Source organism: Vanacampus margaritifer, chromosome 13 (assembly GCF_051991255.1).
Source record: "Vanacampus margaritifer isolate UIUO_Vmar chromosome 13, RoL_Vmar_1.0, whole genome shotgun sequence".
Lineage (NCBI taxonomy): Eukaryota > Metazoa > Chordata > Actinopteri > Syngnathiformes > Syngnathidae > Vanacampus > Vanacampus margaritifer.
The window spans coordinates 12,760,555-12,785,770 of record NC_135444.1 but is presented as its reverse complement, the minus strand read 5'-3'; the positions used below and the strand labels follow the sequence as shown (position 1 = coordinate 12,785,770).

The following is a 25,216-nucleotide window of genomic DNA, read 5'->3' as shown; positions in this document are numbered from 1 at the left end:
GATCAATGTTGCATGTCTCCAAGCCAACGGTGTTGTCTTTGGAGCTCACGTGCGCTGGGTTAAAGAGTCACAATGCTTCCTGTACTAATTGCTTTCATATCACAGGGCAATGTGAGAGTTCGACACAAAGTGCTGCGGACCAAGAAATGAATTTCACCAGGAAGTCTCTCACATGGACGAAGAGCACATCACCTTTCACCTTTTGAAGTAACATACTATTGTATATTATTCATCTACAGTGAGCATGAAATGCTTCCCAAATCCATTGCTGTCAATCAAGGATACTTTTGAATGCTCATATTCAGTTTCACCATGTGAGGGCCGTGCATCAATGGGGAAAAAAACTTAAACTCTACCACCACTATCACATTGCAATTTTAGAAAGCAACAAAACTATACAAAAACACAATGCATCTGCACATAATTGTGCGATGTACATCATCTAGAGCAGTTCAAAAACAATATTTATAACGTGCAGATTGTTACGGACGTGGTTTTCTAGTCTAGTCAAAGTTGCCTGTAACAATCTTTGCTCTGAGGACAGAAATTTGAAATCTGACTATTTAGTCCCATTGTTAATATACCCCTGGGCGTTATTATAGTTTGATTAAATTCTTGTAATTTTTGCCAAAATCTGGCATTTCCTTTGAAGTGTGATAACTTAGTCATTTATGAATATTTTTTTCACATTCAACCACTCAAAATGTTCACTGGCATCAGTCCTATCTATTCATATATAGTTAAAAAGAAAGGTTTTTTTAATGCCCCCTATGGACAATAATAGCGGTATTATGCTAATAGCAAGACTAAGTATGTTGTATATATATATATATATATATATATAAAATAAAAGACTAATTTGAATATTTCATATGACATATTTAGAGGCTTGAATAAGTCCATAAGTCATAACAATAGAATTGTTTCTGCATGCCCAGTTTTCACACAGTGGCAGTTTTCCGAATAGCACAAAACTCTTGTAATTTTGCCAAAATCAGGCATTTCCTTTGAAGTGAGATAACTTAGTCATTTATGAATATTTTTTTCACTTTCAACCACTCAAAATGTTCAGTGGCATCAGACCTATCTACACATATATAGTTTTTATTATTTTTTTTTTTTTTAATGCCCCCTATGGACAGCAATAGCAGTATTATGCTAATAGCAAGACTAACTATGCTGTATATATATATATAAAATAAAAGACTAATTTCAATATTTCATATGACATAGTTAGAGGCTCAAACAAGTCCATAGTCATAACAATAGAATTTTTTATGCATGCATTTTGTATTCATTTATTAGCCTTTGACGCCACCTAGTGGATTTTTGTGTTAACACTCTAAACACACAAATTCCTCTATTTTCATGCTTATGACTCGTCAAAGAAGCGATTGCATCAGTAATCACGGAAAATGCATTATAAAACATCAGGTTTACAGCATATCAAAAACTGTGATTTATAATGGGAGTCAATGAGCCAAAATCGGGCATTATTACAACAATTTCGTGTGAATCTCTCTCTCCTGTTTGGTAATAATTATAAATTACAGCATGGCGCCAATTTGAACTTCTACATTTTTAAACAATCCTGGTAAAATGTCAGATCCCTAGTGTATTTTTTTCAAATGCTTTTTCTTTGATGAAAAACAGAAAAACAGAAAAAAGCCAGAAAATGGACAAATAACGCCCAGGAGTTAATATAGTTTGGTCTACATTGGCCATCACGGTTAATTCTGTCTTTCACAGATTAAATTGACAAGCAGCACCTATGATGGAATCCGAAATCTGATTGGACGAAACGTCCAACATCCACATACAAGCAGCCAATACTGTATGGAATCTCCATAAATGTTGCAAGTGAGTTATCAGCCAATCATTATTAATTAATAGTTAACACTGATCTATACATGTAGTTAGACAACCACGCGTATTTGGACTCATTTGCTTATCCGAATGTGCAATGCCGGTGAAGGCGTGCGCTGCTGTACCGTAGAGAACGCGAGAAGCAATGACCATTTTTCACAAAAGCGCATCCTCTGAGGATGTAGGTGTTGTCTGGAAAGCAGGGCACGGGCCCGAGATGCATGGTACCAACATACTGAGGGCTGGAATTTTAAAAAAGGATGGCGATTAAAGGGAATGAGGACACCCAGGTGAGACAAAATCTAGGTCAGCTAAGTAATGTTGGCGATCTGATCTGATCTACGCTTGCATAAACAAAGAGATGGCAGTCAAAGAGAGAGAGAGAGAGAGAGAGAGAGAGAGAGAGAGAGAGAGGAATATGCTCATTTTCATTTTAATATCACTGATGGATGGATGAATGCATGTAGTTTCTTCTTTACAAAAATACTCAAGTAAAAAAAAAAAACTCTAAAAGCTATTCTAATTTTACTAATATTTACAAAGGCTTAAGGCCACCCTGGAAGAAAAAAAAGGTTACAACTCATGTTTTTGTGCTTATTCATCTACAAAGCCCGGAAATGTTGCAATAGGCTACATAGCTCTACTGCATCAATATTTTTTTTCCTACCAGCGACTTTATGCAAAGTGTCTTGTCACAAACTGAGCGCACACTTCCTTTTGCACCCCCAGGCAACTGAAAACTCAAGACACCGTCCTGTGATTTTGTCTCCATTTTTGTTCCAGACACTTTCTTACATTTTTTCAATTTGAGTGCACAAAGACAAAACAAACGAGGAAGTCGCATTGAAACATAGCGTCTGAGCAAGCAAGGACGCCTATTCTCAATGAAACTGCATCCTCTATCATGGACATTATTATGTCATTTTGTGGCATGGAAAATGGCTTTTCAGCGTGTCATCATTAATAATTTACCCGTGTCAAACAGGTCTGACATTTACACCACACTGTGTGTCTGTGTGACACTAACAGGATAATTCACTGCGACAGACTCTTTCTCAATCCGCCAGCAAAGTTGAATGAATGAATCAAAGTAAAGTAATCCCACCCCTTCCCCCCCCAAAAAAACTCTAATTGTTAAGAATGAGTAACTGTTGCTATGGTAGCTGGCATGCCCTGCTGCGCAATTAAGACCTCGGAAAGCAATTTCACACGCACATCCTCGGCTTTCAAATGTAAATAGGCAATTGAAGAACTTTATCAAGCTGCTGAAGAACATCGCTTTGAACTGTACATGATCAATTGTTGAGGAAAAACTACCAATCAGTTGATAATGGTAAACACTGGCTTGCTAATTGCTGCATCATTATAGCGCTTCAGTGTCACCCACAAATTCCGTTGACAAAGAGGAACAATAACATGATGAAGACATTTTGTATTCTTTCTGCAGTGCTGTATATAAATGTTTACTTTTGATGTAATGAATGTTGTTTCCATGTTTATTTACATCCAGGGAATTTTGTTTTAAAAACATTTTTAGCATGATATCCCCTATGATTTTTTTCGGATTCCCAAAGACCATAAATGTGGTTTTCTTGAGACAATTTATTTGCATAAAATCACAACCTAAGAATTTCTAACTTTCTTCCAATGCCACGCAATAATTCTTTTACATACATTTTTACCAGAACAAAGAATATTTATGTCATTTGCAAAAATTGCAAAAAAACGTTCCATTAATGTAAAATATAAATAGTTTTGGACAAATAACTGACCCTTGTGGTACTCCACAGGAAAATCTGACACAATATTATTAATTTTTGCACATTACTGTCTATTTTCCAAATAGATTTTTACCCATGAATAGGCAACACCCCTTGGCCCGTACTTCTCCAATTTCCCAAATTATTGTCTTTGATCTATCGTATCAAATATTTTCTGTAGATTGAGATACCAACGGAATTTTCATCAATGTATGGTCCAATTTTCTCAAAAACCATACTGGTTTTCACATTTTATTTGTATTCATTCAATCTAATAAACAAATCTAATAGTTTCAGAAATACATTTAAAAATTAAAAAAATTGGAGCAGTAGGTATACTAGTTTTCGATTCGATGCTTATCTCCATTTTAAAAGATTATAATGACTTTCGCCACTTTTATCTCATTAGGAAAAACTCCCTTTTGAAACGACAAATTACATACTGTATATATGTCAGATTTTTTACAATCCAACCAATAAACTTTTAAATGATTTCCATATCAATATGGTTTATGTTGGTTGATCTTTTGTCTGCCATTTTTCTTACAATTCCGGCTATATTTTTATCTACCACACTAAGAAAACTAGAAGTTAGATCATTATTAAGTTCTTAAACTTCTTTTTTTTTATCATCAGAAATAACAGTCCCCCTAGCTAACAATGAGCCAAACTCCTCAAAATAGTCATTCAATTCCTGTCGTTTGAAAAATTGTTTTACACTCCAGTGTTTTACTATAATAGCTCTTTTTGTTGTGCCCTTACGATATCCTGCTCTTATAATGTTCATGCTTATACTTTTCTTCAATGTCACTTATAAAAAAAATCCTATACTGATATTCATCTGCAACAATGGATTATTTTACATGAAACTTTTTGTACGATTACAAAAACAGCAAGGTGATTGCACTCACATTCACTGATAAGTGAACCATTTGTTTCTTGAGGATGATTTGTAAGAAGAAGAAAACATATCAAGAAGTGTGGCGCTTCCTCTACTTATTCGACCAAAGACCCAAACTAAACATTACAATGAGAAAGTTAGATGTTATATTACAAATAATACTTTATTAACAACAATACAAGAACCGGGTATTCTTTAAACACAACAAAAAAATAAATAAATACTCACAATAGTCCTCTCCGTAATGACTGTGCTATCAACAACTTAACAGTGAAAATCGTTCTGTACATAAAATGCCACAACGCCACCCATTTTTACACTTCCTGTTGTGCCTCGGCTCGCACTTTTACATTTTGAGTGCTGTTAATTTGAGTCATTTTACAAAAGTGACCATGCAGATTGTATTTCTAAAAGAAATAGTGTTGGTTTTGATTGACACTTTTTTTTTGTTCATGATCAAGACATTTTATTCACTGCTATTGCATTATTGAGGAGAATTAACAAAATCAATGTCCTCTTCAACATCGCATTCCAAAACAGGGTTAGATAACATGTTTGATAAATTGATATACTATCATATCAGTTACATTAGTCAGTTCGTTTAGTAAATACAATGCAACCCTTCTAATCACTGTTAAGAATAGACTGACTTTTATCAACAGCGCACGACTAAAAAGACGATAATGTCCAACAGAAATGCTACAGTATATTAATTGAACCAGCGTACAAACTTTAAACCATTTCTCAAATGGCCTCGTGCTCCATGTTAGCGGACGGATAATGAGGTCTGTGGTTCAGCCTCCCAGGGATGCAAAAAACGGGCAATTTTCCAAGCGTTAGCTGTGAGCAGTGACTGGCGGACGCTTTATGGATGAACAGCAGCACAGTTAGAGCGATCCAATCACATTGTGATCAGAAGACACCAAGATCACACACGGGGCCCCCGTACAACACCCCTGCCGAGAATAGCTGCCACAAAGGACACACAGCCTAAAAAGATGACTAATGAAAAGCCAACACACACATATACTGTATTGTACAACAGTGGTCCCCAACCTTTTCTGTACCACGGACCGGTTTAATGTCTGACAATATTTTCACGGCCCAATCTAAAGGTTTAGCTGATAAAAACAAACTAAAATGACAAGAAAAGAACTGTGGTATTTTCTCTATAATAATAATGAACGTAAATCTACTGTGTAATCATGTGCAACTTTATTAACGGGGTCCGTAACGTCGCACCAACAACAGAGTTGTCAAGTGTGACGGATGTAACAGACAGAATCCGGCCACTTTTCAAAATAAAACATCATTTTCGAAAAAAAAACAAATGACCCGGTACCGGGCCGGGGCCCGGTGGTTGGGGACCACTGTTGTACGATATAATGGCAACAGCATTTAGAATGTGCTGGTGTCTTAACCTTTCAACTATAAACACCAATTATTTGCCACTATGTACTATTGCACAAAATGTTGATTTGACATATCAGTATGTTTGCAGTACGAACCGGTAGCACTGATTTTATGTTTTTTTTCTGCAGAATCAACACTTTCAACGATAATTAGATTCTTAGTGTGAAGCACAAAACTGCAGGGTTGTTCCTTGTGTGGCCATCAATTACTACCACTTCCTTGCAAAATAGTGAGAAATAACAGGAGCGGCAACCAGGGGCGGAGCAACGCTCTCTGGCCACCCCATTTGGCCACCCCGATGTCTTACATAAATGAATTTTTCATAACAGTGAAATATTTGACATTCGTAGTGATCATCAAGATTGTTATTTTCGTGGCACATTTAACAGAAGTCATTGTTTATCATTCCATCCACAGTCAGGGTTTCATGGGGAAAAAAATGCACACATACAGTATTGTTACAGTATACCAATCTCACCCAGCTCACTAATTATACAAACAGGAACAAAATCTAAGTCATTTTTTTGGACCAAATAAAAGATTGTTTTGTCATTGTGCTTCTTAAACTGAGCTGTTGAGCACCGTTATTCAAAATGGCGTCGGACGTCGGGGACAATCGCGCACTCTGATTGGCGGTTAGCTAGCAAATCAGAAACAAAGGCTAAGAAACGGCAAAGCAAAAGGCAACGTCTAGTTTGATCACATTTATTTAAGCATAACATTGCTTTCATTTAGATTTAAGACCAAGGGGAACTGACTGGGCCAGAAGTTGTAAAGTTTGCTAGCGCTATCTAGCAGTGGCGGACTGAAGCACACTCGTATTTTAAATGTTTGCTCGTATCTCAAGGCAAAAAATATATATATTTATGAGATACTGTGCTCCGCTTTAGAGGAGCACAGACCGGGCCTTGGTTTTTCTTCTTCCTCATGTCTTCTTTTTCCCATCTGAGAAACTCGGGGTGCTAACTAACTAGCGACCCGCCAAGCTTCCCATTCAATCTCCCTCTGTTGGTCATCGATGCATGCTGTTGTCATATTTATGACATATTCTGTCTGCCTATACCTCGAGCAAATTCACCAAAATCGTGTTACTATGTGCCTATAGTTAGACGTAGTTTTTATGCTGGAGCGCACACGTGGGAGCCCATAGAGAATCTGTCATGGAAGCTAGCATAGCATGAGCACTGTACTGTATATTTAAGTAAGCTAGGATAGGAAAGTCAACCGGTTGGTGGGTAGTGTTTGATAAGGAAGTCGAGACATAGAGAGAAATTATATAAAAAAGTAAGTCAAGTACTCAGGAGTTGTGGATGGTGAAATTGAGCAGGTAAGTACAAAAGTATAAATACAGTAGGTAGCATAGACAGACAGACAGACAAACCCAGCGTAAACAAACACAAAGGTCAGAAGTCAAACAGAGTTCAACATATTGTTACTGTTCCCAGCTGTTGCTCAAGTGCCAGTTTAATCACTGACATTAAAACAGGACAACACTAAGCACTGTTATTATCCGGTGCAATGAAAAGATGCCATTAACGTTTGTCGCACATGCAGGGTAACAAGCGACAATCACAACTATACAAAAAAAATCAAGGATTTAAATGTACTTTTACAGTATTTTAGGTGTAAGTTTAGTAATGACCTTTTCATATTTTATTTATATATTTTCATTTCTACTCTAGTCTCTAGTGTTTCTCCACTAGTGATTGATGACAGTTTGGTCATCTAATATTTTTCAGCTCTAAAGTCTTGTCGACATACAAGTCTGGTATTCAAAGTGGGTAAATAAAATCATTTGATTGATTCATTTAATTTTTCTGGCAGGGAGCCCTTAATAAATCAAATTAAATTCTCTGCTGCACACGTTGGCTCAGGTGCAACGATTCTAATCCAATCCGCCCATGAGAATGTGGCTTTGGCTCTCGGTAGACCTGAGAGGTGGACGTTCACGGTCGTAACACGTTGTGACTCACACGGGTCTGCGGCGGCGTCCATTTGACTTGAACGGATCATTTTAATTATAGCAGGCAGGCCAGAGGACTGTTACCTGCTCCATGACCGAACATCTCTACAGGTCTCACAATCATGCCAATTTCCCCCAATCATTCATTTGTCACACAGACTTATTACATTTATTAACACAAGTGGAGATGCTGCATTGGATGACTACCGGTAAATCATGAGTTATATTTAACGCAGAGCAGTGCCTCAAACGGGAAAATCAGAGAACGTTTTCTTGGCTAATTTTGTGTTTGGGGGGTATCGGTATTGTAGTGGGGTATCGGGCAGGGGGGACATTACAGCCTATATCACATAAATCTGACATTTCTGCATGAATAAAGTCATTATTTTTCTAGAATTAAAGGCGGATTAACACAAAAAATAAATTAGGAAGTAAAGGAGAAAAAGCTTAATTTGTCCTATTTTTAGAGCATAAAGTAGGAAGGGCAGGGTCACAATCAACAAGACAAGGAAAACACACAAGGAAAGCAGAAACTGAACATGACAGAACCCCTCCGTCGAGGGACGGCTTCCAGACGTCCCTTTAATAATTTCAAAAACAGGGTGGGCGGAGGGGGGTCACGGAGGCGGGAACCTGACACATCCCTCCAGTCTAGTCCGGGGGACGTCCCGGGCGCCAGACGAGGCGAGGACGCCCGGGGTCCTGAGGCTGCCGTGGAGGCGGCCGACGAGGCGCGAAGACTTGAGGCTGCCGTGGAGGCGGCCGACGAGGCGCGAAGACTTGAGGCTGCCGTGGAGCCGGCACGGAGTCCGGGGCCTGCTGTGGAGCTGATATGGGAACTTGGAGCTGACGCTGAGCCGGAAGCTGCTGTGGAGCTGATCCGGAATCCTGGGGCTGCCGCAAAGCCGGGACGGAAACCTGGGCCTGACGCGGAGCTGATACGGGATCTTGGGGCTGACGCGAAAACGGGACGGAAACCTGGGCCTGACGCGGAGCTGATACGGGATCTTGGGGCTGACGTGAAAACGGGACGGAAACCTGGGCCTGACGCGGAGCTGATACGGGATCTTGGGGCTGACGTGAAAACGGGACGGAAACCTGGGCCTGACGCGGAGCTGATACGGGATCTTGGGGCTGACGTGAAAACTCGACGGAAACCTGGCCCTGACGCGGAGCTGATACGGGATCTTGGGGCTGACGTGAAAACGGGACGGAAACCTGGGCCTGACGCGGAGCTGATACGGGATCTTGGGGCTGACGTGAAACGGGACGTAAACCTGGGCCTGACGCGGAGCCGGGACGGAGTCCGGGAGCTGACGCGGAGCCGGGACGGAGTCCGGGGGCTGACGCGGAGCCGGGACGGAGTCCGGGGGCTGACGCGGAGCCGGGACGGAGTCCGGGGGCTGACGCGGAGCCGGCTCGGAGACCTGAGGCTCCGACGGCCGACGTGGCTCGGGGACCTGAGGCCCCGACGGCCGACGTGGCTCGGGGACCTGAGGCCCCGACGGCCGACGTGGCTCGGGGACCTGAGGCCCCGACGGCCGACGTGGCTCGGGGACCTGAGGCCCCGACAGCCGACGTGGCTCGGGGACCTGAGGCCCCGACGGCCGACGTGGCTCGGGGACCTGAGGCCCCGACGGCCGACGTGGCTCGGGGACCTGAGGCCCCGACGGCCGACGTGGCTCGGGGACCTGAGGCCCCGACGGCCGACGTGGCTCGGGGACTTTGGACTTCGGCTGACGTGGTTCGGGGACTTTGGACTTCGGCTGACGTGGTTCGGGGACTTTGGACTTCGGCTGATGTGGTTCGGGGACTTGGGGCTGCCGCGGAGCCGGCACGGAGTCCTGGACCTGCCGCGGAGTCGGTACGGGAACCTGGGACTGCGGCGGAAGACGTGGCTCAGGGATCTGAGGCTGTGGCGGCAGACGTGGTTCGGGGACTGAGAACAGCGGTGGCAGACGTGGTTCGGGAACTGGGAACAGCGGTGGCAGACGTGGCACGATAGGGACTTGAGGCTGCGACGGTAGACCTGGCAGGATAGGGACTTGAGGCTGCGGCGGCAGTCCTGGCAGGGAAAGGGACATGAGGCTGCGGCGGCAGTCCTGGCAGAGAGGCTTGAGGATGTGGCGGCAGACCTGGCAGAGGACTTGAGGCTGTGGCGGCAGACGAGGTTCGGGAACTGGGAACAGCGGTGGCAGACGTGGCACGATAGGGACTTGAGGCTGCGACGGTAGACCTGACAGAATAGGGACTTGAGGCTGCGGCGGCAGTCCTGGCAGGGAAAGGGACATGAGGATGCGGCGGCAGTCCTGGCAGAGAGGCTTGAAGCTGTGGCGGCAGACCTGGCAGAGGACTTGAGGCAGCGGCGGCAGGCGTGGTAGGACAGGTACTTGAGGCTGCGGCTGAGCTGACACGGGGACCTGGGGCTGCGGCGGCAGACGTGGCTCGGGGAGTTGCGGCTGGCGACTCCGAGCGCCACCATCTGAAGCCCAACGACGCCCAACTCCCTTAACCAAAGAGGACAGCAGGTCCATTTGGGCGGCCATGACGTGCTGGAGCTCCTCCTGGCGCGACAGGCGCGCCTCCTGATTCCCCAACATGGTTTTCAGCACTCCCGCTGGGTCCTTCTCTGGTTGGTGCATTCTGTCAAAACGGGGGGCTTTAGGACCCAGATGCGGGAAGGCAGAGCAAGGAGGCAGGGGTGTAGTCCAAAAAAAAGGGATTTAATTTCTATTAACAAAAAGGTTTCCAAAGTTCAAAAACAGAAAACAAAGCATGAACTTGAACAAAAGAGGGAACAAAAAACAGACAGCAACAAAACATGAACTTGAACTAGAACTAGAACTAGAACTAGAACTAGAACTAGAACTAGAACTAGAACTTGGGCGGGAACAGAAAACAGGCAGCATGACATGAGGACAAACATACATACCACAATGCACCAACACAGACAGAGGAGAGACAGCAGACTAAATACACCAACACTAATGACGCAACAAGACACACCTGGACCAGACACAAGTGGCTGAGGGCACTGATTGGACAACACAAGGAAGGGCAGGGTCACAATCAACAAGACAAGGAAAACACACAAGGAAAGCAGAAACTGAACATGACAATCGTGACTTTTTCCTTCTACTCTCTAATGTGGCTACAACCTAACAGTGTATTAGACCGCGTGGAACCACACTGCCCCTAAGTGGTCAAATCGGGTACAACATGAACAGGGCTCCCAATAAAGGCACACACAAACAAAGGCAAGACAGTATAAAATAATTGAAATAAAATCGATTTTGGGACATTTAAAATAGATTCTGAATCATACTAAATGAGAATCGTGATTCTTATGAGAATCTATTTTTTGGCACACCCCTAATAAAAATATATTTTTTAAATGTACGTATAGTATGTTTCTTCCTTTGTTTGGCTTTAATATAATAATATTATGACTTTATCTTGGAAAGAAATGACTTTAATCAACTTTTTATCCCAATAAAATACGTCTACAACTTACAACATTTTTTCCTTGACTACAACTTTATTATGACATGATTCTGACTTTTCCTCTCTAAGAAATATGAATTGATTGGTTATCCACGGTAAAATAGTCAACTTTTAATTCTATGGCATTTGGTTTACAGTAATTGGTGTTACAATTGTGATAGGGTCTTTGTAAACGTATTTGCCCTCTTTGGGGTCTCTGGACCAAAAAAAAGTCCCAATGCAAAAAACTTGTGTGTGTTTTTCTTGGTATGAAGCTTATTAATTGCCCTTTTCCATGCAACATTGATCTCAACTAATAAATAGAATTGTTCTTTTAATGTCCAATTCCTCCATTTTGCATCAACACCACCTCCCCATACGCTTTCTCCACCCAGTGGTGTAAGCTTCAGACATCAACTCAGCATGGACTGCGGCATCCTGAGCCTGTGGTGAGGAAGGTGAGATGGGCACCGTGGGGGTCAGCCCCAGCTTCAGCAGGGAAACCGAAGGGGCGGGGCATCAATCCCTACCATTCAGTTTGAGACTTCACATCTCCACAGGGCAGGAAACTAGTGAAAACATACACAGTGTGTGCACGCATGTGGATGTAGAGTACATCCAATTAAGCGTACAGTGGAACCTCGGAGTTTGAACGTCTCGGAACTCATACAATTCGGACTTCAATCAAAAAATCTGAGTAAAAAATGCCTCGGAGTTTGAACTCATTTTCGGAGTTCGGACACCCAAGCAAAGCAAGCTAAGCTGAACATACCTTGAAAACAATTTTTCCACGGCAATTTTCTTCGCCATGGGCCCAAAGAAAGACAAAAGTGCCAGCGGCAGCAAAGAAAAACATACAGTGCTACGAACCACAGTGGAATTAGGAAGGAGATTATCGCGCCGTTGTAACTACCGTGACTGCTTCTGTAAATACTGGCACGAGGACCCCCCCTTAGCTGCTCAACAACGTGCCTGACGTTAAACATCGCACGCAAGGATCGCTTAGTAGCCTAACAATATGCCCAATGTAAAATACACAAAGTCAGCACTGAACTAAAGCTAGCACTAACATCATCCACTGATGCCATCACACCAAAACAAAGGTTAGGTATTTTTTATTGTTTAAATACTGTACTGTACTGTGAATGTAAAAAAAAAAACATAAATAGAAATTAAAATTTTTGGAGCTTGGGAACGGATTAATTGCATTTACATTATTTCCTATGGGAAAACATTTTTTCGGAGGTTGAACAATTCGGACTTTGAACACTTCGCAGGAACGAATTATGTTCAAACTTTGAGGTACCACTGTACACCATACTGACAAAAAAAACTACTGATTGTATATCAATAAACAGAAATCGGATTACAGTAGTGGCTGGGACAAACGAGCATGACACATTTGCTTGGATGACACTCGAATGGCAAACGCTTGTTTCCAACTAACGTCGCATGATTACAAAATGGCAGCAAACAGACAAACTAACACTAATCCATACTTTAGTGGTATCCAGGGAGCCACAAAGTCTTCTCAGACCAATTAGGGCCAAGCATTGACTGAGATTTTAAATATCTACAAGTCCAGGACAACGTGCATACACGCACGCACGCACGCAGTCGAACAGGCACAATCAATAACTAGAACATTGACAGAGTTTGTGTTTTACTATAACGGGTTTTTATATACTGGAAATGTCTGATTTTTTTGGGTCATTACCTCTGCCAAGGGCAAACAACTGTAATTAGGACACATCAACGAACCCAACTTTACGTGAGGAATCAGGATAGAGGTCGAACCCTACCCCCTGAAAGGTTTATGCTCTACCGTAATTCCCTATAGATGCCACCTGATGGCAGCAAAGCGTTAATTTTGTTGAAATGAAACTCCTCAACTTACTTCAACAGATGTCTTGCACCAAAGTAACGGCAAATCGGTGTGATTTTCGGTTGATAACGGAAAAAATACAGTAGGTAGGTGAATATGAGGCGCTTGTCTGAATTATGTCATTACCTCTGCCAAGGCCAAACTATTCAAATTTGAGCTACAGTAGATACTGAACCAATTGCCAAGGAGGTTTGCATGTTACCTCGATTACACAACTGTGAATTACAGTGTGACTTCTTAATTCTATTTTACAGCAGATTTGTTCCTCTTTATTTCCAAAACTTGTCAATGATACATGAATCTAAATGACAAACTGTCTATGATGGTGTCAAATTTGGCACTGTGTGTGCGCTCTTCCCGGCCACGAGTCACAAACATGACTGTTTATAACTATTTCTACAGCTCCAGTCAATGATTGATAAACCGATTGCAGTTTAATCGGAATATAAAATGCTCTTCTCCAGTCTTGACTCTAACATCTAACATGTTTATTTTTAAAACACAGCAATCCATCATCCATATGATTGCCTGTTAAATGGCATCTGAAGTCGCTCACTGCATAAATCCAATGCAGACAAACCTTGTTTTCCCATCTAGCTGCAAACAAACCATAAATAGGTCGCTGTACACCGAGCAAAGATTTGACTCACTGAAGATTGTTATAAGTAATGAAAACCATATGAATAAGCAAAAATAATAATAATAATGGCTCACATTTATATAGCGCTTTTTTGGACACTCAAAGGCGAAGTCAACCATAAACATTTCTTTAATAATAATTTGTTATATGTGACCTCACTCGTCTAAACATTCTGATTAATATTACATTTGTGGGATATGAGTTATGAAGCAAAATCCAGCCCTTTTTATTCATCTCAGGGGGCGGCCATTTTGCCACTTGCTGTCGACTGAAGATGACGTCACAGTTGGCCAGGGCTCAGGCAACGACCAATCACAGCTCATCTGTTTTCTAAAGCTGAGCTGTGATTGGTTGTAACTGTGTTGTAATTTTCACTCGACAGCAAGTGACAAAATGGCCGCCTTCCGATATGGATCAAAACTACTGGATTTTGCTGCTTAACTTATATTCCACTAACGCAATATTAACCAGAATACCATATTTAGACTAGTGGGGCTGCATTGAACATATTTTTGTCAATAATATTTTGGGGGGGCTAACTTCCCCTTTGATGAAATGGCTAGCAATGTATATTACTGTAATAGAGCTTGAAAATATGTGGTTAATATAGTGGAAAATAGTGGAAAATGGCGTTGTAGCTGGACTTACTACAGTCTCTGGTATGATACTTACTCCCACTCCTTGCGACGTGCCTGTGGTGTGCTGTGGATCTTATGAGCCTGGTGGGCCTTCACTATGTCCTTCTGCTCGATTATGCCCCCCCGACGTCTCTTGATCACATTGGGGCTAATGGGCAAATCTCCATCAAGCGCCAGCATGCTACCTCCAACATCAAAAGATGAAGTCACATCCAGAGTGAGGCCAATTCTGTTTCGGTGAGAAGGCGGGCTGTGGCCCATCGTGTGGGAAAGGTAGAGGGTGTCGCGGCTGCTCGAGAGATTGTGGGGCTCCAGGAGAGAAGGGGAGCCAGAACACAGGTTCGAACCTCCAGCCAGGCCTGTTCGGTGCTTCTGCCAGCTCTCACAGTCTGTGTGGGATGGGGGAAGAACGCGGTGTCTTGGGGTGCTGTTGCCAAATATGGGCTCCAGAGCAAGACCCAAAGCATCTTCTGGGCAATGGAGTCCTCTTGGAGGTCTGGGTAGGCCCAATGTGTTATGGTCCCCTGTCATACTGCTGCAGGAACGAGGAGAAAACAGAAAGTGAGTACAAGAAATGAGGAAATAACTTTTAGAGAAATACTATAACTTCAAATTCATTCAAATTAGGGGTGTAAAAAAATAGTGAGTGAATTTAAAGTTCCTTTAATGACACACATTTTTTTGACGCACGATTAATGACTGCCCCTTAATTTGGAAAGCCTGTACTGGGGGGAATTCCAGTCGCAACGCAGCAGAAACATCCATGTCAAAATTTAGCAGTAATAAATTTAATAATAACGCATATATTTGTGGAGACTGGGGTCAAGTTGTGTTTTACAATTTTAGAAATGTACAGAACTTCAAAAGTTAGTTCATTTTAAAGATTAGATCGTTCTTAATATGAAAAGAAAACTGAGCTGTTGCCAAAATCTTACAAATGCAATAATGCCATCTAGTGGCAGAAAAATAACCTCAACACATATCAATATCCCCAATTTTTTTTTACAGTACAATACATCTTTTTAATTTTAACTAGTGCTGTCAAAGGTACAAAAAATCACATTCATCATGTATTAACGCAGATTAATCGCACTATTAATTTTGACCACAGATTATCCTTTATCTTGACAGCAGATGGTTATGTTAAAGGTAGCACAGTTTGTATTTCAGCAATAAACAAAATTACACACATTAAAGTATCATTAAAGCATTTAATAAATGTTTGCATTTGATATTCAGAACATTTGTTCATATTTTTTCATTTTGAATTATGCAAGTTCAAAACTGATTAGAAAAAGAAGAGGATGAGAGTGTGCAATGAATCAAAAAATGTTGAAGACGTCCCTCATAATATTAAATGTCGAAATAATTAACATATAACTGGTGCTCTTCAAATTTGGCGGGCAAAAGATGTTGATAAAAAGCTTTTTTAATTAAGGGATTAATCGTGATACATCAAAATTCTAAAATGTGATTAAACTGATTTAAAAAATGTATCTTTTGACAGCTCTAATTCCAACTCAATATTATGAATTATTATAATGACAAAAATACACAGCCATATTAGTTTAACTTTTTTCCCACTTTTACGATAACAAGAGCATGAAAAGTTTTTTTTTTAAGTATTTTATTGTACATTTAGAAGAGATATAAAATTTGCAATTAATCGTGAGTTAACCGTTGAAGTCATGCAATTAATTATGATTAAAAAATGTAATCGCCTAATTCAAATACAATTTGTCCTTTATGTGGGAATTCTATTGTGTGTAATAGAGTCTCATAAAAACTGTGAATTATTTAGTATCAACATGAGCAATCACAAAACCGGAAAGCCCTGATTGGTCGTTACCTGAGCCCTGAGCAATTATGATGTAATTTTAACCGATAGCAAGTGGCAAAATGGCCGCCCTCTGAGCTCAATAAGAATGGGTGGATTTTTACTGCTTAACTCATATACCACAAACAAAATTAATCAGAATACTGATGATGATGATTGTTGATTTTCGGTTTAGTAATAAAAAGGAGTCGATTTCCCCAGTAATTTGTCGCCATTAGCATCACAGGGGAGTGGAGCCTCTCACCTGACATTGGGTGAGAGGCGGGGACACACTGGATTGATTGGCAGCCAATCACAAATACTAGCATTAGTGTAAGAAACAATTGAAACTGCCTATTGAAAAATGTTTAGTAACCACCATAAACACTGGAGACTCATCCGCTGATCTGAATCAACTGCATTTGCCTGTCACCATGGTAACACAAACTTTTAGTATCTACAGTGATTGCTTGCGACACCTTTGTAGCTGCCACCACAGCTCCTTCAGTTGGGAATGGCTTGCCCAGCCTTTAAATCAATAGTATCATAAATCAATCTGTGAAACTCGCGCTTTGCTATTTCAGCCACACAATCTGCTGCTGTAGTTTCTGACGGATGAAGTCCATTACTTCTTACACTTTCAATATCTTGCTCTCTAATGGCAGATAAGGACATTGTTACTGCTATGAAACCCATAGAATAATAACGCTATATGCAAAGTGGCTTTAGTTGTGACGGGATAAAAATGTGCACAACAATGACGAAGGTCTTTTGGCCCAATGCGAGCAAAAAACTTTGTCTCAGACATTGATCTTTCGAGGCCATTTTGTAAATTGCGTCTTCAAACTTACTGGGCGGTGGCGCCAACACAATCAGCTGACATTTCAGGATGCTGGATTTCACGGCGTTTGATCTGAATTACTTCCACTAATGCATCACTTTGTTGATGACACGTACTCAGCTTTTGTTGACCTCTCTTCACATAAACAATGAAAGCATTAGAGTGGAGCAAGGCACTGAAATTGACTGAATATGACCTGCTCAAAGCTTGCATTTGGCAGTGGTAGCGCACTCTGTAACGGTTAACATGCCTGCCTCACAGTCGAGTGCCAATGGCTGTTTGTCTACACGTGCCCTGTGATTGATTGGCGACCAGTCCATAGAGTACCCTGCCTCTCGTCCAGTCAGCAGGGATGGCCTCCAGCCCACCTACAACCCTAATGAGGACAAGTGTTACAGAAAATTGATGGAAGGACGGATTGATGGAGAGGTTGCTAGTTGTTAGCGTTGTAGAACTGCACCGCATTGTGTTTCTTTTCTAATAATGTATTCTCGTCCATATCAGTAGGGATGGGCAGTTTTAAAAACTGTTATTAATACTAGGTTAGGAGGATCATCTCTTTCTGAATGTAATGATCTTCTGTTTCTATATCATTGTCACATTGAAAAGAATATAAATATATTACATTTAACTCATTCACTCCCAGCCATTTTCGCTGAAGCAACCCCCTTCACTCCCGGCTCTTTTACTGGATTTTGACTGATTTTGCAAGGCCCACAGAATATTGTGTTCTATTGCTATAAAAACATGGAACCAACCAAAAGAAAGATTAAAGTCTCCTCTTTCATCACAAAAATCTGTTTCCGTTTTGCAGCAATTAGCATAAGAATATTGCTAAGTTTCATCTTTATTCACAAATCTGTTTTTTAAAAAAAAGTGGGGGAAAGAGATTTTTGCAACAGGGCCCTAGTTGATCTCTTATACTCTGCTGCCACCTGCTGTCCGTTTTTGTAATAACTACCATTGTTTCAAGTATTCTCTTCAGTTCAGAGGCTGCATCAAAGCCTTCTGTATACTATAGCTTAAAATTTTTTTTATTTTTTTTTTTAAAACAACAACATATAAATATGTCTTTGGGACCATGGTAATATTTAAAATAGAACGTATGTATATGTTTATGGGAGCAAATGAGTTAATAGGGATGGTTGTTACCACTTTTTTTCAGACTGATTCCAATACTGGTATACATTCTTTGAATACTCACCAATTCCGATTACCTCTATTACTTTTTAAGCAAATAAAAAATCATTTAACACAAGGACAAAAAATTGTCAACATAGACCTGTGTTTCTGTCGCATTATAGCGCCAACTACTGCCGAGGAGGACTTACTCTTTCAGTGGCTAGTATAAGATCGGTATCTGCCTGATGCCGATACCTGGTTTCTATACTCGCCCATCCCTAATATTTAATCATGTGAGTTTAGTGAATGTAGTTTAACTTCCCTTAGCTGTTGTCATGATTTTTTACTTTTTTTGTTGCACTTTTTAGTTTTAGATTTTGATTTACCTAAAAAGCAAAGAAAGATTACAAACGAGTCAGACTTGACTTATTTATTACAACCTCGTACTGAATGCCAAGAGATTGTGCACATCTAAACAAGTGGCAGTTACGTCACTCGTATACATAATTGTGATGGCGTATTGGCAAGGACAAACAAATATCATATCCAGTTAGTCTTTATCTTATTTCAGCAGTCCATTAGCAGAACTGTAACCATGCTATGATGTGCAGAAAAAACATCCCTGTTTGCCTCCATTGTGGTTACCGTACTCTTCCAACCAGAACTCAATCTCAAGTTGACAGTGGTTTGAAATAATTTCTCCTAATTAGCTTTTTAGGAGGCTGGTTGCTGATTAGCCTTATTCATAGAGCTTTCCATCTGCCGTTACACCACAAAAGTCCATTCAAAAAGGCTTAACGTGTTGTCAAGTTGACATGAGCAGAACCAATTGTTTTTTTTATGCTCTCGGCTGTATAGCCAGGTGTCTGAATGGTCGCTAATATGGAGCGATGGAGGTTCTCTGACAAGCGAGAGACCTTTGCGCACCTGCTGTCCACGACAGTCCAAGGTACAGCCTCATTACGCGTCACATCTCATCAAATTCAAAAGCAAAGCAACGCGTTTCTCCAACATGAAAAACTGTATGATTTGATTCAATAGACAGTAGACAAGCACACATTAAAATGTCAATGTTGCCGTAATTGTGAGGAAAACAGATGACTAATATTAGAAATTAGGGCCCGACCAATATGCATTTTTGTCAGAAAAAAAATACAGATTACCGATTAATCTGCTGATTATTAAAAACGAAAAAAATTTAATGCATAAAATTACGTGTGGATATTCAATATTTGAAGGAAAAAAACACTCCCGAAGTCGATGCTAACTTCCTGTTAGCATTTGAATGGGATCTTCCCTTCACTGTCTTTTAGCATTAGCGCTAGGCTAGAGATGTTTTAATAACGAAGCATGTTTTGTATTTAAATATACAGTGGATATAATTCTTATTGTTGTGTGCTTAGTTTTACAGTTACCTCCAACTGGGGTGTCAATAAACAGCTTAAAGGACGCTTAGGGACAAAAGAATAACCACAATAACATACGCTACACACTTGCTAGTTGCTAATGCTACGCAAGCAAAATGGTGCATTCAGGGCACTTTCTCTTCGTCGAAACTTCGGTTTTATTCTATGATAACGTTTTAAGGGGAAAATAATCAGCCATTTGGCCCAATTGGCCGATTGTTTTGGCCGATGTTTGAAGGGCAATCAGCCGATTAATCGGTCTGGCCCTATTTGAAATGTGCCAATTTGGTGTTTAAACTAAATTTAGGCGTTACTACAATACAACTGGGCATGAAAATAGTACATTATCCGAACTTAAAGCTCATTATGACAACAAACTTACTCACTACTAAGCTACACTTAGCTAGACTTCATACAAATGACTTAATCCAATGCTCAACTGGAACTATATTTTTTTCTGCAAATAATGAACTGTCCAAACAGTTAGTCAGTGTTTTTAAGATGATGAATGACTCTCTGATTGACCAATAAACACACATTATCAAGTGTCTCAATACTTTTGGCCATAAAGTGCATTTTTAGTTATTCCACACAATTCTCTGTGGTCGCTTCCATCTTCTTCGTGTTCCATTAACAACAACCAACTGCTGCTGGGGCTTATTAAAGTTTCATGTTGCTGTTGCCTATTGCATTATAAATACTGAACGGCTTTAGATTTGATGGATCAATTGGTATGAAGCCTGAATAACAGACCTTTGAGGGTGCGAATTCAGTGCAATTTATGGCTAGAACTAAAGTTAATAATTCATTGACAGTTTTAATATCTGTCAGACAGTCCTTCAGTGTTTAGTTTAAAATATAACAACTGTCAGTACATTCATTTGTTTGTCAACAGATGATGAAGCTGGCTCTCACTCTCGAACCGTCTTAGAAACAGCCTGGAAGTAATTAATTTCATTTAGCGATGAGCCATGGCTGCTCCATGGATTGTCATCAAATGTGGTAGCTAGTGCTAAGTGGATTCACGTGTCATAGCCAATGGTCATGGTTTTCTACTGGGTACGCCCATCAGATGATGAAAAGACATTTCTCAAAGAAACCCCACTGTGGCATTGACCTTCCTGAACTGGAGTCATTATGTAACACCAGGGACACGTCGTATCGCTAATGATCAACACTACTAATAAAAGCATCACACTGGCACAGCCCAATCACCGGAACCCATGGTGAACAGGAAGGAATTGAATTGTAATACTGCGCTGGTCTCTTGACTTTTGAACAGGATTTTATAACTTGTTGTGCTTTGTTTGTCTTAAAAAATACGATGGATGTGTATGCTAATGCTATATTTGATAGATGCTGCTACTGTGTGGGAAATGATGTTCAAATAAACAAATGGACATCATGGATATTATACAATGCGCCCCAAAAAATCTAATTTGCTTGCTTTGCTTTTATTTATTTTATTTCAGGTATCATTTGGGGAGAGGTGAGGCCATTAGCATTAGACAGCGTTGTGTTTTTTGTAAGCATATGCTGATGACTCGCCAACTGAAATTGGAGCATCATTGCAAAACTGCCACCTGGAAGGAAAGTTTTTCTTTCCGCAACTGTCCAGTATAATACAATACAATCCGCCAGATTAAATGAGTCATTCATTGATTAATCTGCCTGCCTCTAGTTAGCATAAAAGGCATTCGTTCACAAGCATTTGACAGCACATCTGTGCAACAAGCATGCTGTGTAATTAGCATCTTGTTATGCCCCACCTGTGTGGTGCATGGATTACCTCTGCAAAGAAGACGCGCTCACTAACAGATTTATGAACAATATTTGAGAGAATTTTCTCTCAAAGGCCTTTTATGTACATGGAAAACAGTCTCAGCTTTTGAGTTCAGCTCATGAAAATGGGAGCAAAAACAAAAGTGTTGCATTTATATTCGGACATTTTTGGGTCCATATTCTTACAGAAGGAAATAAGTGGTAATGACGGGTCTGAGTCAGGAGTGAAGATAGCACCCTTTGAAGGAGTTTGCAATATCCATTTTCTATTTTTTATTACATACAGATAAATGTGTGAACCGCCAATTAATACCGAAAGTCTGTTTCGTGTTTTGCCTTCATTGCACTCAATTCAACTCATTTTTAATTGGATGGGATTTCTGAAGCAAGACTACAAAGTCAAGTAAAAAAGCTGGTTTGATCACTTTAAAAAACGAACCACTGATGATGAATTGGTGGGTATATCAAAACTCAATTTTCCATAATCACTGCATTTATTTGACATAGCTCCAGTCCTTCTAGCGATGATGTTGTTTAATCTCGACAACCAAACTGCATAGCTGAGAAGAAAAGAATCACCTCACTGGATTGGACTGGAAAGTACTAAGTGTTAACGTGACGTAGTCATTAAGCAGTATTGACCCAAGCAATGGTCAATGTGCCTTCAAGTGCAGTGCACCAATAGATCAATGCTGCCTACCGATAGTTCTGCTGCTCAGTTCGCATATGCGGAGAATCCGAGAGAATCATCAAAGAATTCACCAAAAGAATTGAAAAAAAAAACGCCGTGCAGTGATGGAGGTGTCTTGTGACACTTTTGCCTCTAGCACTCTGCCAACTCCTGCGCTGATTATTCAAACTGCCTCTCCCTTTATTGCCACGCTCCCATGGCATGAGAATATAGGCTGTGCTCGCTCTAATTGATTACTTGAGCTACTGAAAACTAGAATAGGAAGCAAGTGTGCTTGTGTGCATGCGAGTAGATTTACAAAAAGAAAGACAAGAATGATGCGTGCAAAGAAACATAATTGATTTTTCTTTTGAATTATTCAGCTCGGCTTTCAATTATGTCGGAATTTCTTAATTCCTAAGGTACGATACGATACGATACGATATACTTTTATTTACTAGGCGTGTGCCTTCTCGGCAAAGTCACGAGCTGGAGTTATGCTACCAACCATTAAAAAAAATTTTTTAAGCGTTTTTCTAGAAGAAAAAAAAGATGTTAATGCCTAATAATTCAGCGTTTAAATAAACAAGTGACTTAATTAACAGTCTCTTACTAATATAAATGCTGTAAGTCCAAAAATCGACAATCCTTCCTCCTTGATCCTTTTGAATGCAACTCAGCCAGCCCAAGATTGACGCATACGTACACGAAACTTTTTACTATAACGTCAGTCCAAAAATGCAACATGCACATGATTCTTACCTAAAGTCTTGTCCTTTTCGGTAGATGAACGACAAGTGTGGCAGCGTCTTGAACCACGTCCGTCCGCTTGCAAACGAGAGCGTGGAAGGGGTTTGATGGGGGGCTATGATGAGGTGGGAGGGGGGTTGGACCCCTTTTATTCATTCAAAAGAAGACTGCGCAAAAATATATACATATATTTATATATATTTTCAGACATTCGTATTTGTTCTTCAAGATTCTTGTTCAGCGCCATCGTGATGCATTTTGTGTGTTTATGAGCCACCTGTAAGCACGCCCTGCCTAATAGTATTGGGTTTATTAGTGGGGGTGTAATAAGAATCTTGACCGCACGATGGCAGTAACGACACGTAAATCGCTTACAACACAATCAACTATATGCATGGATAAGAGTTCATTTTTAGTTTACTTTAGTTTAATTTTAATTGATGATGATCCATACCTGTCAACTTGTACGTTTTATACGTATTTTATACGTTTTTTTACCATTTCAAATCATGTACGCCGTACACCGACTTTTGTACGGGGAAAAAAATGCGCTGACATGCGCATGCGTAGATATACTGATAGAGTAAATATCGTGGAAGCAAGCATGGAGGAGCTACCTAGTAAGAAACGAAGAACTCAAGGATCGGGTCGACACCAGAAAGAATGGGAGTTACTTCAAGGTGAATATGCTGGCTGGATTAAAGCATCGTTAAGAGGCACTCAATTCTCATTCTGTGTCCCTTGCAATAAAGACGTGAAAGTTGCTGCGAGTGGATTTTACGATCTGAAGAGCCACTTTAAAACTGCCGGACACGTGGAGAATGTGAAAAAAAAAAACAATTCACATGTCCCATTAACCAAGCACTTCGTCTCTACCGCAAATCCTAAAACTAATACCTGATGATCTTCTCCCTCAGAAAAGTCAGGATGGACAACCAATTCGTCCAGAGACATTTTGGCCTCCTGTGTTCAAAATGAAAACTGGTTTGGGGCTGGATCGCTTTCCACTGATGAGAAAGATGTATCTAATTTTACTCAGCCTTCCTCACAGTAATGCTGATAGCGAGCGGGTTTTCAGCCATGTGAGGAAAATTCATACAGAGTACAGAAAGACAATGGGAACAGACACTCTTACTTCTTTATTACAGATGAAATTGAACTGTGACAAGTGTTGCTCACAAGTGAGACCCTCATTAGAGCAGATAAAGTCTGCTAAATCATGCACATTGGCTTACAATAGGAAGCACTGAAGGCACAGTTTATTGCATTGTAAACTTTTTAAATTGAATAAAAGACTTTGTATGCAAATTACCTTTGTTATTTCTATTACACTGTCTGGTTACCGCGAGTAAACATGCGTCGTACGGTGTTTGTAAGGTTTTTTTGGGGTTTGTAAGGGGAATCATAATCATTTATAAGGGCAGTTATCGGCAGAGGTTGACAGGTATGTTGATGGTTCGAATCGCTGCTCTGACTTTCTTCTATGGAAGGGCAAGACACTGAACTGTGATTTGCTCATTTATGGCTTGGACTTGCATGGCTGCTTTTGGAATGGGCTCACCAGTCTTTATTGATGACAAAACTCATGATTGTAGCAGTAGAATAAACTCTGAAGTCTACAAAAACTTTGTCTGGCAGGAGAAGCTTCAACATAAAACAAGACAATAACCCAAAACACACTGCCAGTACATGACTTCATCTGGGGGGAAAGTGGCCAAATAAATCACGAGAGCAGAACCCCCCAGAAACGAACAAAAACTGATAGTGAAAGAGGTTGCAGTACAGGCCTGGAAAGGCATTTTAAATGAAAATGCAGCAGTCTGTTGAAAACAGTGGCTCGCAACCTTGATACAGTTATTGCAAGTAAGGGTTATACTACCAAATATTAAATGTTATTCACTTTAAGTTAATTTAATAATGTGTGTTGAAACACTTTTGCTCACTTGAAAAATGGGTGTGGTCAAACAAAAGATACTCTTTCAGGAGTTGTCATCTAGATGTAAATAGCATGAAATAAAAGATGGAATTCTAAACTTTTGTCTAATATTCATCTGAAACCCAAATGTCTTCAGACAAATATGACAAAAACTAAGGAATCAACCTTGTCGTTCGAATACTTTTGGAGTGCACTGCATATCTTTTGTGACACACTTATGAGTTTCCTTTTTTAAATTCAAATCATTCAAATAAACAAGCATTTCTATGATATTCAAAAGTATTGATATGTACTGTACCTATTATGCAATAATAATAATAATAATAATAATAATAATAATAATA

The 25,216-nt window shown here is 40.5% G+C and overlaps 1 protein-coding gene across 7 annotated transcripts in view; it reads right to left on the bottom strand.

Moving 5' to 3' along the window:
• The window catches only part of cacna1ea (calcium channel, voltage-dependent, R type, alpha 1E subunit a), a 109,293-nt gene extending 86,275 nt beyond the window's left edge, over positions 1-23,018 (bottom strand). For all 7 annotated transcript variants that reach the window (XR_013296350.1, XR_013296349.1, XM_077583181.1 and 4 more), the window contains exons 1-2: positions 22,949-23,018; positions 14,584-15,084 (exon numbers count right to left, since the gene is read on the bottom strand). Coding sequence is in view for 5 of the 7 variants with exons in the window: in XM_077583181.1 (XP_077439307.1) it covers positions 14,584-15,080 (497 nt within the window). In the remaining 2 variants the exon portion in view is untranslated. The remainder of the gene's footprint in view (positions 1-14,583; positions 15,085-22,948) is intronic.
• Between the last annotated feature and the right edge of the window lie 2,198 nt (positions 23,019-25,216).